Source organism: Corvus kubaryi, unplaced genomic scaffold (assembly GCF_017639235.1).
Source record: "Corvus kubaryi isolate FWS band 111438036 unplaced genomic scaffold, C.kubaryi_AGA036_p1.0 37396, whole genome shotgun sequence".
Lineage (NCBI taxonomy): Eukaryota > Metazoa > Chordata > Aves > Passeriformes > Corvidae > Corvus > Corvus kubaryi.
Window position 1 is genome coordinate 415,262 of NW_024581135.1, and position 17,069 is coordinate 432,330.

The window sequence follows — 17,069 nt, forward strand, 5'->3', positions numbered from 1 at the left end:
TACCTATGGGAAATGGGTTAGCACAGCCCTGCTCTCCAGGGAGGCAGTGAGTGGGAATCACCTGCACGTGTTCTACCCCAGCACCTGAACTGCTGCCAGCCTGGCCCTGGATTCCAAGGGAAAGCAAGGTTTGCTCTGTGCCAGAATTTGATATGGTTGACCCCCAGGAACAGAGCGATGGCAACTGTTTGCCATGGGGTTCTGTTCACCAGTGCAACTCCCCCGAGCCCTCACAGCAGCTCTGTGCAGGCTCACCTCTCTCATCCCACCTCAGGGCTCTCACATGCTCCCCTGAAAGTCTCCTGGTCTCTCCAGACATAGTAGTTCATTATTTCCTATGGAATATTTATGAGACAGTGTCTGAAAGCAGAGTTTTAATGAAAATATGCTTATCAAAAATTACACAAACGTGTACCTGCAATGCTACAAAAGGTACCTTTACTGAAACTGATCAGTTATGCTCATTTATCACCTGGTGATTTATTAAAATTGTTACTTACTGTGGAGCTTAAAAGCAAAATTGGGTATTAAGACATTTTGATTTTGAGGTTTTCTATAAAATTAACCTTACTTAGAAGAAATAGTAGCTAAAATGTTGCTAAGTGTAAAAGAGTGAAAGAGAATGAACAGCTTTATATAGATGTGAACAAGGTGAAATCAAAGCTTGAGTAAACATTTGGAAGCCAAGTATAAAAAAGTATTGTAAGGGCGTTCCAACTTAGGAACATGATGTGCAGTTGAGTATGGATTTCCAAGGGTGTCTGCCTTCCCTGGGTGTGGATTTCATAGCTGTGCCATTGCCTGCTGACAGTGACACTTCATCTTTGTTAATCCTGGCCATGCTCTCTCCAGCCTGTGGGGGATGATAACACCGCCATGAAAACGTGACCCTCCGCAGGAGCAGCGATTGCTGTGGCACCGTGCCCCGGCTCCACCCCGCTCTCCCTGGCTGCTTTTTGGCAATCAGTCAGGATCACCTGGACTGTTCAAACTGGGTATGGAAAGGCCACAAAATGCTTCAGTTTAGCACTGCTTTGTATTCCCCTGTGCAGGAAAACTGCCACGGGCGAGACAAAGTGTTTGAAGTTAGGCCTGGCCCAGTGCCCCCCAGTCTTCCTTCTTGGCTTTGCGCAGAAGCTTCCACAGTATTGAATTTCATGTTTGATAACTCTGGAGTATTTTAAAACATGTATCACAACAGTCAGCTCAAGCAGAGTGAAAGGGTTTCAGTATAACATAATTTTTGTCATTTTGCAAAAAAAAAAAAAAAATCTGTTTTTATTAAATGTTCTCCATGTAAAAAGCAGATCAGGCTTTTTCCCTGGTACAGAATGACCCCTGAGCACTACTGCTGCAGCATTTCTCTGCCTAAACTACAGTGGACATTGTGAGAAACTGGAAGCCTCTCTGGGGTACTCTCAGGCAGCCTTGTACCACTCTCTTAAGATAAAATTGTCCTGCTAATTGTGATTGGGTTATTGACACAGAAGTCTTTGCTAGCTACCAGCAGAACTGTAGGTTTAGTTCTGATTTTTGCGGTTTGTGGCACAAGTCATATACTCCTTTGAGCTTACTAAAATTTAGAGAGTAAAAAAATAACAATACATGTTTTATTGTAGTTGTAGCAGCTGTCTCATCTCAATTTCTCTAAAGGCAAGTTCAAATTTGAAGGGCAAAAGGAGGGTAATTCTCCAAATTCAAAGCATGGCATTGGCAGCTCCTGTACAAGGACTAAAAGTGACATACCAACAAATATCTACAGCTCCATAAAGAACAGACTCTGCACAATAGTCTATAAATGCTTGCAGTGAAAGATGGAGCAGCACAATAGTGCTGTGGATAAAGTGCTGGAGATACTGGTGTGAACCTCCAGCTTTTTCCTTTGGAAGAAGGGTGTGAGTCTCAAGTTTTTTCCCTTTTTTCAGTGATAAGACTGGGAGTGAGGTGTTTCGGAAAGGGTTATAGGAAAGATTTCTTCTGCCATACACAGATGTGAGAGAACATTTCTTCTTGGCAAAGAAAATGGGGGAGAAAAAAGAGTACCAGGGCTATATAAAGCATGCTAGAGAAAATCTGTGGTCTAGGCATGGAATCTGAAAGGTTAGCCAAGTTGTTTAAAAGAACAACTGAGCAACCAAAACCCACTGAAAAACAAATCAAAAAGCACAACTCCCCAAACTTCCCTTCCCCAAAAAACCCAAACCAAAAAACTCCAACAAAAAGGACACGCTCAAATGAAAAAGCATCTTTGCCTTTCTGAGGTGCTTTGATGAACCACCACAGCATCCTAAGGTGGATACAGAAAACATCAGAATAGTTTTTGCACTGAAATGGTAACACAGAAATGTAAAAGTGGCACTGCCCAGAGTTTCCCTGTGTGTGCTCGGCAGGGTGCAGTTCTGACGAGCGCTGCTGGAGAAGCGCTTACTGGAGAAGAAGGAGCTGGCCCTGCTCCAGGCCCGGCAGGAGAAGGAGAAGCGCCTGGAAGTGCTCCGACAGCAGGTGGGCTGGGCCCTGGCTGCAGGGATTTCACATGCACACTCATACAAACACAGACTGCCGGGGCAGGGAAAGATAAAAAGAACAATCTCTCAAAAGCAAATAAATGAACAAGGTAAAAGGCACTCTTGGTCTGACTAGCAGTAATTCTGTCATATTATAAATCCTATGTGCTTTGTAGCTCTGACAACAGGAACATTATGGCATTAAATTGTACTGTAGGAGCTGTTGATATCTGAAAGGAGATAGAGAAGGTTTTTCTAGGTTGGATGTGATTTTTCTTCTGTGATTTTTTTTCTGGGTTTTGTTTGTTTTAATAACCTTAAGTCTGCCTTGAATCTTAGGAAAGATTTATGAGTAATTTATGTTCTTTTTAAATTCTGAAAACTTGCACATCTTAGGTGACTTTTCTTCAGAGATATTTGACTCTGAAACTTTTGCATATTACTTTTAAAAGGACAACCATGAAATGCTTACTAATGCTTGCTAATGTCATAGTAAGACATTAGTAAGTGCTAGGGTTATTTTTTTTCTCCTGCTGACTTTTGAAAGAGTAATTTTGCCTTAATTTACGTTTCTGTATGTAATCTCCTTGTTTTTTCCTCTAAAGAGGCTGGTTAGTAGTCATGATCTGTTGAGCTCTTCCCACTGACTCAATTCTCTTGCCGGAGTAGAAAATGCTTCTAGAAGGGCCTTTGCCTGGGGTGATGTTCCCACTTCATTATACTTCTCTGACCAACGTTTATTCTCTGTTTCACACTAATGAAATTCTGCTTTATAAAGTACGTATATTGTTTGTATAGGGGGAAAAAAAGATCTTTAGTAAAGTCATTCAGCCTGTAGATTTGGGCAGCCTGTAAATACAAGGTGACATTTTATTAAAGAGATGGGTGAAAAAATTATTGTGTGCAATTTAAAGTATTTTTTTTCTGGTTTTAGCCATTCATCATATGGGCTTGTGACTTTAGTTAGTTTGCTCATGCATCTTTCTGTGTTTTTCCAAAGTAGTATTAGCCTGTGTCTGAATGTTTTAACACAAAGAAAGTAAACAATGAAAAAAGATTAACTCTGGCACAGTACAGTGTCTGGGAGACTTTGATACTGATCTAGCCACAGGAAATTGCACAGTTAAAGCAGATGCTTTAGAAAAAAGCCAGAGTTGTGTTATTTGGGGCGTATCACTCGATGTTGTTGTCCGTGACTCTCTAAAAATTGTGAACTATCACCCTGAACACCTTTGTTTCCATTGGAAGAAAAAGAAGAAAGTTTGGACTTCCAGGAATTTTGGGTATTGCAGAATTATGAGGCTGCTGGATCCTTGTGGAGACTGGGCTGGACACTGGAGCTCATGTCAGTGTCTGTTGGAGAGCTCAGGGTGCTGTTGCTTCTCTCTCACACATCTTGTTGTGCCCAGGCCGTCTCTGCAGCTGGGACCCTGCGCTGCTGTTATGCTGCAAAGACAATGAATAATTGTGTTCTGGAAGGGTGTGTTATTGATAATGACCTGCTCTCACCTTAGCTCTACATAGACAGAGTAATTGTTATTTTCATATTGTGTCTTTAGGTTGCTGTTGTTGCAAAATTAGATCCAGCCAGAGCAGTGGCTGATACGGTGGCGTCAAGAGCTCGGCTGGGCATTGGAACCAATGATGAGTTTGAGCTGCAGCAGCCACTGTTCAGGTTGCACACATACAGTGAAGAACAGGTAACGGGGCTGTAATCCTGCTGGGTGGGTTACTGTGTGCTCTTATGTCTTAGTAGTGACATAGGACAGTAACATTAATTGTATATCCTAAAGAGCTGCATTAGCAGTAGAATATAGACTATAATGTGTGTGAGACAAAAATGTTAGGGGTGACAGGTGGGCCAATCCCTCTGACCCAGCACAGGGGTTGCAGGAGCTCAAGAGGAGAACCCCAAAGGTCCGTTCAGGTTCAGTGTGGGACTCCTGGCTCTTCAGAAGAGCTTCTTCCATTGCCACCACTGGAGAGAGAACGCTGGGCTAACTGCACTGTTGGGCAGTTCTGGTGCTTGCTAGGCATTTTGACCAATCTGTTTGAAATCTTTGCAATTTAAAGTTCACCTATTTTACATTCTTATGCATCTATTTACAAGAGTGCTTCCTTTTCACCTGCCCCAGTCAGTGAAAGCTCTTCCACTGTACAAAAGGGCTGTGGTAATCAACTATGGGCTATGCTTTTTTCTTGAAAGTTTATGCGTAGCACAAATCTCTTCACAAGCTGAAAATCAGTGTCTTGACCATCTTTACACTATTGCTGGATAGAAGCTCTGTTGGGATGTGACCTGCAGGGGCTAAAGGAAAATAAACCAGTGAAGTGAAAATTAATCAGGAACTGAACTAACTGTACTTGTGTTTCAGGTCACTCAGCTTGCAGAGGAGGGTGCTCCCTCAATTTCAAATGCAATTAAGGAACATCTTGAGATTTTTGGATTCCCTCACTGTTCCTTATCTGTCAGTCAATACATTTACAATTATTCCCACTCTGGAATCTGAAAATTTTGTTTCCAAAAGAGAAGAGCTATGGTACAATTCTATGGTGTAAAAGCTTTCTTTTGACACTGAGTAAGATTTAATTTAACAATGTCTATAGCTAAAGTTGTCCAGCATTTCCCTTTTTAAGACATTTTAAAGCTTCTCAGTTTGGTAATGGAAAGATGTGGGTTTTGTTTGGTTGTTAAAATTCCCCAAGTCTGACCAATGTACAAGGTCCTGATAAGTCTTGACTTAAACATGCTCTGAACGCGTGTATTTGGGGCCTATGCCTTAATTCTCAGCATGCTCTTTCTATTTCAACTCCAGACAGGTTTGGTGCTGCTCAGGCTGCAGCATGTGATCCCTGCCCAGCACATCCCCGTGCTCCTTCCCAGTGCTGCAGGGGCTGTGGATCATGTTCCCAGTGCTGGTCTCCAGCAGCTCTGGGTACTGGGGAGGTGATGCTGGAACTGGAAGCAACGTGTTGCTCTTCCTTGTACTTCCAGTGCAGTGCCACTGCAGACCATGGAAGAGGGATTGGAAACAGGCTTACAAATTTTGTCAGATAAACTTTTGACAAATTTCAGAAGTAATTTCCCTGGGATTAATTGTTGTTCTAACAAACGGAAGCAGCACTGGCATGTAAGCACAAGGTGACACTGTGAGAAAAATCATACAGGCGTTTGAAGCACTTGGATTCTATAGGAACATCCAGGAGGAAATTGGAGTCTGTGCTGCACTTGAGGCTGTGTGCACGGAGAACATGAGGGAAGGCAGCAGCTCCTCAGGGCAGTACTTTTTGGCTTCTATTGATTGTTGCTGTGGTTTTTTTAACAGGTGATTTCTGACCCCAGGCTTCGTGTTGAGCTCGCTCTCCGGGAAGCTGGACTGCATAAAACACTTTATGCAAGAGAGGTTTTGTCAAAACTTCCACCACTGAAGCTTCCAAGAAGAGACATGGAATCTACAGCTTTTAGTGTAGAGCACCTCTCATCTGAGGGGCAGAGGAGCATCAGGGGTCTGGTCTGGCCCACAATGTGCAAACCTTAAATAAATTCCCTTTGGCTGTGTCCTAGAACTGCTCAGTTCCCTGTGTCTGCAGCCATTCTAAAGCACTCCAAGCTTTTCTGAGCTGTGCTGCACCACATTACACCTGCCTGGTGTAGATTTGGAGAGGTTGGGGTGTGTGCTGGTATAGTGTGATTGCCCATGTCCCATTTAAGTGGGAGCTGGGACGCCTGTGCTTAAGGACTCCCATACACAGCACAGGCTAATCTGATGTGCAGCACTTGAGTAGGAATTCTTAAGATTTAATTGGCAGCAGAAGTCCAAAATAGCTTTGCACAGCAGTTACTTTAGATTTTATTATGTTACATGAATAAATCCCACAATTTTCTTTCCAGGTTTCTTGAGAATTTGATTCTTTTAGTTATAGAGTCTTCGTTGCCATGAATGTTTCTAATATTCCTTGATTATGGTAAGATGAAACTTAAACCTTTGTCTATATTTAGAAGGCAACTTGCTGCATCATATTTACTGCAAACCAGTCATGCAATTTCATATTGCAGATTAGTTTTTCAGATAAATTATAAATTAGAAATAGAGCTGGCATCTTTATTTTGGAGCTGACACCACTGAATATGATTCTATTAACTGAAAGAGAAATTGATACTATTTCCTTTTGTAACTGATTATGTTTTCAAGCCTTACATAATGATAGCGTAAAATGTTTGTGAACAAGTTACAATTAATAGTTTGACCAGAACTTTCTAAGGATAATGAATATCAGAAAGATCTGAGCATCTCTAGTCATGTCTCTAGGTAATGATGGGACCTTCCTTTATGTGACAGTGTAACGCCTTACCGATGTCAGTGGGTCACATACCTGTCTTGCAGTCAGACACAAGCAATGTCAAGTTTTCACACCTGAGACTGAGAAGACCTTTGGCAATGGCAGTGAGAACGTGGCCTCACCCAGAGAGCACTGGGGTCTGGCCGGGTGCTCAGGGCGTGGTCGTGGAAGCTGATGGAGACCACAAGGCAGGTGCCAAAGGTGGGGGAACTGGTGTGACAGACAGAGAGTGAGCACAGGGTCAGCCAGGAGCAGCATAATCCCAGTGCTGCAGCTGAGTTATTTAGTGGGGAAATGCTGCAGAGCCTGCCCTGAGCTGGGGGTGTGATGTCTTCTGGGCTCAACCTCTGTGTGCTTGTGCTAAAATTACAATTCTGTGTATATTTGTGCTTTTTATTTTGGTCTCTCCTTTGGGGTAACTTGTTATTTTTAAATACACACTTGACCACCTCACAACTGGTTGGATATTCCTGTGGGGAGACAGCAGTGCTTTGCTGTAGGGAACAGACTGGCTGCAAGACACTTCCCAGAAAGGCATCATCCCAAACCTAGGCAGCTGATTTTTTTCCCCCTTGCCTTTAAAAGCAGATCTACAAGATAAAAAAATGTGCACTACTGAAATGGAGATTATAGTTGTCATATTTTATAAATACCAAGATGTTAATGAAAAAGAAAGTTTAAAGGGAGCAGACATTAGTTTTGAAATAGCGGGCACAGATTTTTAGCAGAGACTTGTGGTTGTTTTCATGTCTATCATTTCTTAGGGTAGAAACTGAGTAGAAGTCTATAGAAGTCTGGGCTACCTCAGTGCAACAAAACAATAAGCCAGGGCCTTTAGTGATACAGTGACGCCAGAATGAGGATTTGGGGGGGAGTGTGGAGAACATGCAGGTCAGCAAAAGGGTATTTTGCACAGCACAACCAAGGCTGCTTGTGTCAGGAGAGCTCTTCAGATCCCTTGGCTGTTTCCCAGCCTGGCCAGACACCTCCTTCCTGCTCCTGTGGGAAGGAGGTGGATGTTTCACCCCACTTCATCATCCTCACCTTAGCATTGTTCACAAGAGCCGATCAAAACCCTTCAGGAAACAGAGATGCTTATAATGACATTGGTTTTCATGATAAATCTTTCTACACTTAAACAAAAAAAGAAATCTTCCAAGTTACACATGAAATAGTAATTTTTAAAATGTTAATGGTAAATAGGCTTCTCAACCAGCATCTCTTGCAGCCCTGCTTTGTGGGTTTGGCTGGGTAGGGGTGGCAGTTCAGCCAGCTGTCTTTACGCCAGGGATGAAGTGTGGGCAGTTCACTCTCAAGTGTATTTTTATAAAGCCTGATAAGAATTTCTCTGTGAAAATGAAGTTATTTGGTTTCAAGGTAGACTACTTATTTGTGAATTTTGTAGTGAGTAAAGTGGCTTTAATGTTAACCAGTGCCTGAAGGTCAGGTCCTCAGCTGGGCACGGTTGGGTGCTGTGGCACCTTAAACTCTGGCATTGTCTGTTTGTGACATCTTTAAATACTGTAGGAATGAAAATCTGAATGGCCTTTGTAACTGCAGTAACAAAAATGGTCACAAATACGGATTAATTTTTCATGTCATTTACTTAGGTTTCGTCTTTATGCCCAAAGCAAAGAGATCTCCTTCCTGGAAGATCGCTGTGGACAGGAGTGACCCTAACAGGACAGTCCTTTACGACGGCTGGAGTGGGGAGCCTGCAGCTCTGTTAGGCAGCCCGAATTTCTGCGCAGATTTTGTCGGTGCGCCTGCAGCCGCGCTGCGGGCCGGCGGCTCCCGCACTGCGCCGGCCGCTGGCCCCGGCCGCTCCGCTCGGCCGCGGCAGCGCGGCGGGACCGAAGCTCTCCCGCTTCCCGGAGCAGGTCCGTGTGCCGGGGCGGGCAGGTCCCGCAGCCTGTCCCTCGCTGTCACCGTCAGTCCGCGGGGAGGAGCGCGGGGCCCAGCCCCAGGCGCTTGCGGATGAGGGCGGCGATCAGGCGCTGCGGCCGCTGCTGGTACTCCCACAGCACCTCGTGGGACGCCCGGATCTGGTCCCCCTCCAGCCGGTCCAGGAGCGTCACGCAGACGACGGCGGCTGCAGGAGGACGGAACGCTGTCAGCCCGAGCCCGGCCCCGGCGGCTCCCGCTCCTCAGGGCGGAGCGGCGGGACCCCGAGGGCCCTGCCCCGGCAAGGCCTGGCGGCGGCTGCACCAGCACGGGCGGGACGTGCGGTAGGGCCGGGAGGGGCCTGAGGGGAGCAAGCTGTTGGTTTGTCTAGCACGCACTCAGGTCTTCTAATACACACTTGGGTTTTATTGAGCTATAAAATTTGTTTTAGTGTCCTTTTCTAGATAAAACCATTAAGGATGTGTGTTTGGCCTTCTGGCACCGAACGGGACCCTTAGAGGGGGTTAAGCCAGAGCGTGGGGAGGAGGTGGAAGCAACGGGACTCACCTTTGAGGCCACACAGTCCACACAGGGCAGCGAATGCTGTGGACTCCATTTCAATATTCCTCACACCAGTGTCATAAGCCCTCCGTAAGTATTCCAACTTTTTTTCGCTGGAAAAAGAGCATAATGCACCATCTAATCTCCCCTGACCTGGAAAGGAAGCAGAGAACTGTCACTGTCGGCCTTGCATGGGGTCATGGGGCACAGGGCATAGGTGTAAATGGGAAGTCCAGCAGTGCCCATGTTCTGTCTGAGGCCCACAAAGTTTTCCTGTGAGTAGCTGGTTAATTCGTATTCCCCTCAGTGTTAAAGCCAGCACGATGTGTCTCTGTATAGGGGAGAGAATGACGCAGGTTTCAACACTGGTAAAAGGTCAAGTCAGCCCACAGGTAAGAGGCACCAGGGGATGCTGTGCTCTGCAGGGACAAGCCATGGCTGCTCCTGAGATTCATGCTGCATATCAGCTGTGAAGGTCTGCCAGGTTAAATCTCAAAAATGCCAACTGACTGTAGAAGAGGGACAACAAGCTGTGCAGAATGGGAACAGTGAAGAGAGGAAACCCCCTTAAAGTGGGTTTAATTTTTCTGCAGGGGCTGCTGTGGATGGAAGCTGGAGCTGCGTACAGTGTCATTCCTGGTGTGGGTGGCACTGGTGCTCCCCTACTGTAGCTCCAGGTACCACTGCAGGTAGGACCAACACTGTGTTCAGTGTGGCCAGGTGTGGGCACCCATCCCGACCTTCTCCTCTAACCCCTCCAGTGGCTCTGGCTGTCCTGCTGTGTGCTCAGAGCAGACCTGTGCCCTGTGCAGCTTCTCCTCTCACACAGTGTCTGAAGGCCTTGAGACAGGCAAATGCTTACCTGTGGCTGGGCCAGCCTGGGCCAGCCCTTCAGTTTATTGCTGCTCCTACTTTAATTCTCTCAAGTAGCTTTTTGTTTAAATAAAACATCTGTGTACTGAGCAGTACACAGATGGCTGCATCTGCAAGCAGATCTAAAGGTTTATAAATAGTGCTCAGATTATTAATTCTTCATTTATTACATTTCATCTACTCTGCAATCAGCATTTAATTTTGCAAAGGAAATGGTTCTAGAGTATCCAAAGTTTGTTTATGGAAATCTCACAGGCAATGTAATATTTTCCTAGTGTTTGGTAGGAACAAATTTCTGAAGTGACAATTTTGCTGTAGGAGAAGAGCTTGCTGGCAAACTCAGCAAGGTGCAAACAGAGGTGCTCTGTGTTCTGAGGGTGGCCCCTGCTCTGCCTGGCCCCCCCAGCACCACGCGGGTCTCTGCCTGCAGCCCTCCTGTGGCCTGGGTTCCCTGGATAGCTTTGTCCATGTAAGAGTGGAAACACTTGGCATTACATGTGGTGAGGAGGGACAGACAAAGCTGGTTTTACCTTCGTAGAAGTCGTAGGTGCACATGGTGTGGCCGATGAGCGTGGGAAAGTCGGGAATCTCCCTGCTGCAGGCGAGCAGTTCCTCCGCGAGGTCCTTGTCCAGCTCGGTGCTCCGCACCACCACATCGCCCAGCACTACCTGCTCGAAACGTGGCTGGAAGGAGGAGTCCACGGCCGTGTCGGTGATCACAACAGACCCAGCCTTGATCCCTGTGGAAATGGAAGCTGAGGCTGCCAGAGCTCATAACACCTGTGTTCTGCTGCCAAACTTCAGCACAACAGGAAAATCTCAATAGATCTACGTGTGCTTGTGGGGCTCTTCTTTTCAGCAAGTAAAGCAGATGTCAGAGAATAATTGAAATTCGTGAAGTAGCACAGATGTACAAGTAAAATGTACAGAATCAGCACAAGATAAGTGATTGTAGGAATGTGCTGAATGACAGGATTTTAGCTGCTTCTGGCTTGCAGAGATCGTGTCCCCCCTGCCAGCTTGTGCAGGCATGAGCAGCACCACTGCCTCATCCAGGCATCATGGATTCATTTGGGTCACCCCTAACTCATGTTTTCTGTTTGGAAAGTGACACATGGCTGTGGTGGAATCAAGGCCTTCATACACTCTGAGAATGTGCACTCTGCCAAGCCAGTCGCTACAAGTTTTCTGGGTTTTAACCCAAAACAAAATACCATATTTGATATTTAGAGACCTGACAAAATGCTAAAGTTCAGAACTGCATGAGCTTTTGCTGAGAGTTCTTTTTAATAATAGCTGTTTTGCTCTGAAGAAAGACCATGAATCGCTTACCTAAGCCCCCAGAAGTACCGATACGTATAATAGTAACGTCCCGGCATTTTGCATGGTGCAGCAGTTTGATCAGCTCATGAAGCATGATGGAAATGGAAGGGATGCCCATTCCATGCTGTTGGAAGGAGAGAAAAGAGAAACGTCAGTCCCCATGAGGCTGTGGTAGGTGACAGGTACATGACTGCAATGAGCTCAGGGTTATGCTGTGGCCTCTTCTGCTGATGATGCCAACAGCAATTTTTTTGAGGGGGAAGAGACATCTTGGGGTCTTTTTAGTCTGTCCAGGTGAAGTGTCTAACCTCTTCTCCTCCCCTCGATGCTTTAAGGGCTCTTCATGTCAGTAGAGCTGGTGTTCATCCCTGGGGACCCTCTGCAGGCACACAGGTGGTGCCTGTCCTTCAAGGAGGGTCCATAAATGCATCCCAACAGCTGAATGCTCCAAGACCTTCCCCGTGCATTGCCAATCCTTATGCCATGTGCTGACTTGCACTTTGTTGTGTCCTGCTTGCACTCTGGGAGTGGTGAATTTCAGTGAGGACAACCTGAGCTTTCGCTTCTCCATGTGCCTTCCAGCCTGTCCTCGCCCCATACTGGAGCATCTCTGCCACATTGCTGAGCACAAAGGACAATGGAAGGGTTTGTGTCCCTGGGTGAGGACAGGTTTCAGGGTCAGGTGTTTGCTGCATGCCTTGCAGGCTGCCTGTCCCTCTTCCTGGCTCACATTCCCTGCCCTGCTGCCCTTCTGTCCCCAGCACCTGCCTGGCTACCAGCTCCTCACTGCTGGCACTGGCTTGTTCCCATCCTCCACAGACTCTGCTGCCCCACTCCCTCTCTGCTGCTGCTCCCCAGGGCTGGCAGATGTTCTGCAGGCCTGGAGCTGCTGGGGCTTCTGCTGCATCTGCCCAGTGCTCCCTTGCTTGGTCGTCTGTCTTCTGCTCCATTGCTAGACCAACATCCTTTTCTTAGTTTAACTTTCAAGTACAAAAGGTGTTTGGTGCCATGGGGTTTGGTTTTTCCTCTTGAAAAATACCTCAAATTTTTTTGGTTTTGCTATCATCTTCAAAAACCTGAAGGAAGCACGTATGGAAGCTCCATTGATTAAAGTACACAGCCAGTTTTTGTGCTGCTTTGTCTCCTTTCTCCTGGCTGTGAGACCAATGCTTTGTTCGCCTTGTATCATGTTTTAAATATGAAACCTTTTCACATGTTGTTATTCTGGAACATCAGCCTGGCTTATTCACCAATGCCTAAAAAATTTATTCTCATTGTAAATATTCAGAGCAGGAATCTGTGTTCCTGCCCCCGTATGTTTGAGCTCAGTTGTGTTTCTAAGCAACTTGCAGAATGTGATGTTGGCAGCTGCTCTGCATGATGCTTCTTAGGGCGGCTGTGTGTTCTGCCCCATGTCCTCTTCTGCTCTGGCCAAAGCTGGTGCATGGCCTCGAGCTTGGTGAGGATTTGCTTCTGGCTGTGTCACTGCTGCTGCCAGGTTGGGAAACAGCAAATCTTGTGGTAGTTCTTCCTGTTGGATCCTCTCAGATTGATTCCCTCAGGCTTGATTCCCTTGGTCAGGATTGGTTTGGTTTTGTCAGAGGGAGGAAACATGAGCTCTGTTGTGTGATTCCATCTCCTGTGAATCACATTTCAGACTAATCTTGTGCCTGAAGAATTGGCGCCAGGACCAAGCCTTTGGGTGTGAGTGCTCCCCACCACAGCCTGTGTTTGCTTTTCCCTTTGTTCAGTGCCAAAAATCCCGCTCTAAAAGAATCGTTAATAATAAGGCCAGGTTTTTATTTTAGAGCTTTTATCAATGTAATACTCCCAGCAACATTTCATAGTTCATGTGTGCTGAGGAGTGGTTTTTGCCTCCCCAACTGAGCTGAGCAGAACATGTGCACGTCTGTTGTTAATGTGGCACTTCCCAAACATAGAGTGCAAGCATCGGGGAATGCTATTCAAACAGAAGCAGCTTTGCCATGGCTGAGAGGTTGCACTGGTGGTAGTGGCTGAACAACGAAAAGAGGAAAAAAGTCTGCAGGTGGGTGTTGGGGGAGGCAGAGGCATGTGAGGGAGAGGATGGACCCTGCGCTGTGTGGCTGTGGGACCCTGCCAGCAGCACCCCCGGCCGGCCCCGGGGCACGGTGCGGAACTCACGCTGATGGAGAGCACGGGCCCTGCCCGGTACATGGCGTAGCGGTCCGACCCCGCGCAGATGTCAGCCACGTCCTCCCCGTCACCCGCCAGGCCCAGCTCCCGGTGCATGAACTGGGCAAACGCCCTCATCCTGTTCGGGCTGCCGCCAACGCAGACAAACTGGAAACAGAATATCAGTGTGTTGGTACTTAGCTAGAACAAGTACCACGAGTCAGTCTGAATGTGGCGGTGGTGGCCGCGCCAGACACATCTTCAGACAAGGCAGTGGGATGCCACTTCCTCACCATCAGTCAAGGGACATTGGAACAACTGAGGGTCGCAAAACCAGGAGTGAACAGGAAACACAGACTGTCACTCTGTCAGGGTGGTGACTACCCTGAGTCTGGGCAGCCATACAGCTGCACATACTTGGGTATCAGTCCTAGGCAAGAAAATCTAAAATAATTCAGCAAATTTAAGCTGTTAGTATCACCACTGATAGCAAAGCAAGCCCAGTTGTTAGAGGAGCTCATTGGTTAATTTATTCTATGAACAATGCTGACTGCAATTAGTGAGCACTGCTGATGGCATGGAGGCCATAAAGTCAGGGAGGAAAAAGGACAAATTTTACATAATAAAGGAAAATATGCTCGCTGGAGGTAGGAGGAGGATGAGTGTGCAGCTGCCAGGGCAGTGCTGCTGATCCTGCTGCCAGGGTGCCAGGCTGCTCCAGCCCTGGGCACTGAGGCTCTTCCCCTGCACGACTAGGGAAAGGCTGTGGTTTGAAATGGAAGAGGATGCCATCGTGACAAGTCGATTTTGAAAGCAGGTCTCAGCCAAAAATGATATGACATCCTCCTTGCCTTGTCTCCAGTAGATGATGATCAAGATGCTTTGGACAAGTGCCTCCTCTGTCTGTCCTCCAACATGGGGCCAATATAAAATCAGGTTTTACAGAGCTACAGGTTTTTAAAAGGATAATTTTCTGCTGTGATTTCTGTCCAAAACAAACAAGGACAGACAACCTCTTTGCCCAAGCTGCCTTGGGCTGCTGAGTCCCTTAGCTGAGCAGCCAGACCCCATCCCAGCAGGAGCTTTGGCAGCAGTGGGGCTCCAGCATGGGCAGGTAGCGCCATGGGATGCACAGCTGGAGAGCCTGTGCAGGGGGGAGCTGCTGCCTTGCTTTTGCACCTGCTCTTTACCTTTATGTCCCCAAACATTGCTGGCAGGTTGTGCGTTTTTGTTCCCAAGTCCAGGTGGTACAGGATGTCCTCCTCCATCAAGTCCAAGTGTGGGTTTTTAACAAGGACCAGGCCGCTCCTGGGGGGAGACAATGAGGAGATGGGCTGGGGCACCAGGCAGTGCCCACAGGGAGGGGGACAGGCAGAAATGGGGCACAGGGCAGCCTAGAAGCTCCATGAGGGCACACACAGCCCGGGTGTCAGAAAAGGGATGGGACAGGGACAAGGGACGAGCCAGCTCTGTGTGGTGTCTGGACCAGCTGTCTTTCTGCTCCAGGTAAGCTCTTTGACATGTCTGTTGTTATATCTATGTATTTGGCAAAAAATATGTTTCAGTATTTATCAATTTTGTCAATGGCAACCTTAGCTCTTTCCTTCATAGGGTTTTGCCAGCAATGTCCAGGGGTGATGTGCTGTGCTATTTCCTTTGTGACAGTTTATTAAGCTCTTAGCAAATCAGGATTTCACACTTGTCCCAAATAACTGCCTGGCAGGGTGAGTGCAGACCCTGCAGGCAGCCAGAGGCCAGCTTGCTGTCCCTTTCCACCTGCTGCAAGAGATGAGAAGCAACTAACTAACAGTGCAGGTTAGTTTTATAAATGAGGCTTAAATGAAAGCCAGAGAACATTTTTCTTCTCTTATTAAAACAAACTCAAGTGTTCCCCTGTTACTCACCCCGAGTAACCTGTTGTTTCGGTCATAGCGGCTCCACCAGAGTCAGCTGAAAGCGATACCCTGCCAAAAAGGTAAGGAAAACACTCCCTGTGTCCTCAGCTGTCGAGGTTTAGAGCTCAGAAGAGGTTTCAAGGGGCTCTGAAGGGGGTTAAATACCTCCTATGCTTTGTGCAGCTCCCAAGGTCAACAGTGGCCAGTACCCCGCCCGCTCCCTGTGTTCGCTCAGATGCCAAGGTACCTCCTGTCTGGCATGGTTCCTCCCAGAGTGGCTTTTTGGGCAGGTGCGTCACCAATAACCTTGACTGGCGGCCCTAGGGCTGGGGCCGGTGACCTGCTGGCCCTCTGGCTGGTGACCTTGTGCCATCTGGCTGGTGGGGTGGGCATTGAGCACGTGGCTGCACATGTGCACCCCGGGGAGACAGAACAGCTCCTGGACCACCAGCCTGGCCTGGGGAGGCTGATTTCACTTTCAGCAATGTTCAGACAGCACTGTTGGGTCTCATGGTCCACCCAGCCCCATCTCAGCCCAGAAGCCTGTCAGAACAGTGTGCAGTGTGCCAGTGGCAGCAGGTCCCAGGCCAGGGGAACCAGAGTGCTCGTGGGGCTGCGGGAGGAATGTGTGATGCTCCTGCAGGAGCAGGAGGAGAGTAGAGATAGTGGTCCTGCTTCCTGTCCCAACAACATCAGGCACTGCCCTGGAAGATATTTTAGGCAGCTGCTGGAGGGGCAGAATCTGGCATTTGCTGTTGGCCTCTGGGAACTGTCGATGGAAGCTCTGATAATTAGAGAAGTGCTAGGTAATTAATTACTGGGTGAAAGCACATTGTATGGGGCTCACTTGCACCCTGCATTCAGGCAGTAACGCAGTCCTGCTGCCCTAATGGGGAGGGACGGAAATTGTTTTAACTGAGGCAGTCTTTCCCTGAGCAAATGCCCATTTTGCTACCCATCCAAACCCTTTAAATTGCAAAACCCTGTATAAAAATAAACAAACATTGCAAGCCAGTGGCCTGGGAACATGTAAATTGTGTACCTTGCCCAAGACAGGGTCAGGATAGAGAAGGTCTGAGAAGGGGAAAGAGCAGAGCTCTCAGGGATATTTCAAGCTTGCTGGAGTCATACCAAAGGCAGGCTGGAAGGATTTCTCTGCTCTGATGAAGTTCTCCCTCCCTGGATGCTGTTCACATATGCCTGCCAAAAATGACTTATTACTGACGCTCCACAGCACTCCTGAAGAATAAGGATCTGGAGGTTCTTTTTCCCTTTCAGAAAGCACCAGATTTCTGTGAGGGGCACAGAAAAAGTTTCCTTAGGGCTGCACATACCTTCTGCCTGCTAAAGTCACTTGGTGCGATTGCTGTGGTTTCAGGCACACAGCAGATTGCGCCGTGGGCTCCATGCAGAGCTTTGCAGTCATGTCCAGTGAGAGTTACCTGATCTGAGAAACAGAAGCAGAAGTTTGCTGCTGTTTGCCAGAGGTGGCTGGGAAAGCACTGGGGGAGGTGAGATCAGGCTGAGGCTTCCT

The 17,069-nt window shown here is 47.4% G+C and overlaps 2 protein-coding genes across 6 annotated transcripts in view; one reads left to right on the forward strand and one right to left on the reverse strand.

The window, feature by feature from the left end:
* Nucleotides 1-6,071, forward strand: part of CCDC148 (coiled-coil domain containing 148) — a 56,526-nt gene extending 50,455 nt beyond the window's left edge. For 2 of the 4 annotated variants that reach the window (XM_042041100.1, XM_042041099.1), the window contains 2 exons: nucleotides 4,064-4,204; nucleotides 5,831-6,071. In XM_042041100.1, the coding sequence (XP_041897034.1) occupies nucleotides 4,064-4,204; nucleotides 5,831-6,043 (354 nt within the window). In that variant the 3' untranslated portion in view covers nucleotides 6,044-6,071. Of the gene's footprint in view, nucleotides 1-2,390; nucleotides 2,503-4,063; nucleotides 4,205-5,830 lie in introns of those variants that run through there. The other 2 variants (XM_042041103.1, XM_042041102.1) reach the window with 2 other exon arrangements.
* Nucleotides 6,072-8,430: 2,359 nt separating this feature from the next.
* On the reverse strand, nucleotides 8,431-15,676 carry UPP2 (uridine phosphorylase 2). 2 transcript variants are annotated; one of them, XM_042041104.1, is made up of 7 exons: nucleotides 15,545-15,676; nucleotides 14,831-14,948; nucleotides 13,650-13,808; nucleotides 11,496-11,610; nucleotides 10,694-10,903; nucleotides 9,297-9,443; nucleotides 8,431-8,937 (listed from the first exon to the last, which is right to left on the reverse strand). In XM_042041104.1, exons 1-7 carry the CDS (start codon nucleotides 15,568-15,570, stop codon nucleotides 8,777-8,779), a joined length of 936 nt encoding a protein of 311 aa, XP_041897038.1. In that variant the 5' UTR covers nucleotides 15,571-15,676; the 3' UTR covers nucleotides 8,431-8,776. The 2 variants fall into 2 exon arrangements, with proteins under 2 accessions (XP_041897038.1, XP_041897039.1); XM_042041105.1 differs by lacking the exon at nucleotides 14,831-14,948 and having other exon boundaries at nucleotides 15,545-15,650.
* Between the last annotated feature and the right edge of the window lie 1,393 nt (nucleotides 15,677-17,069).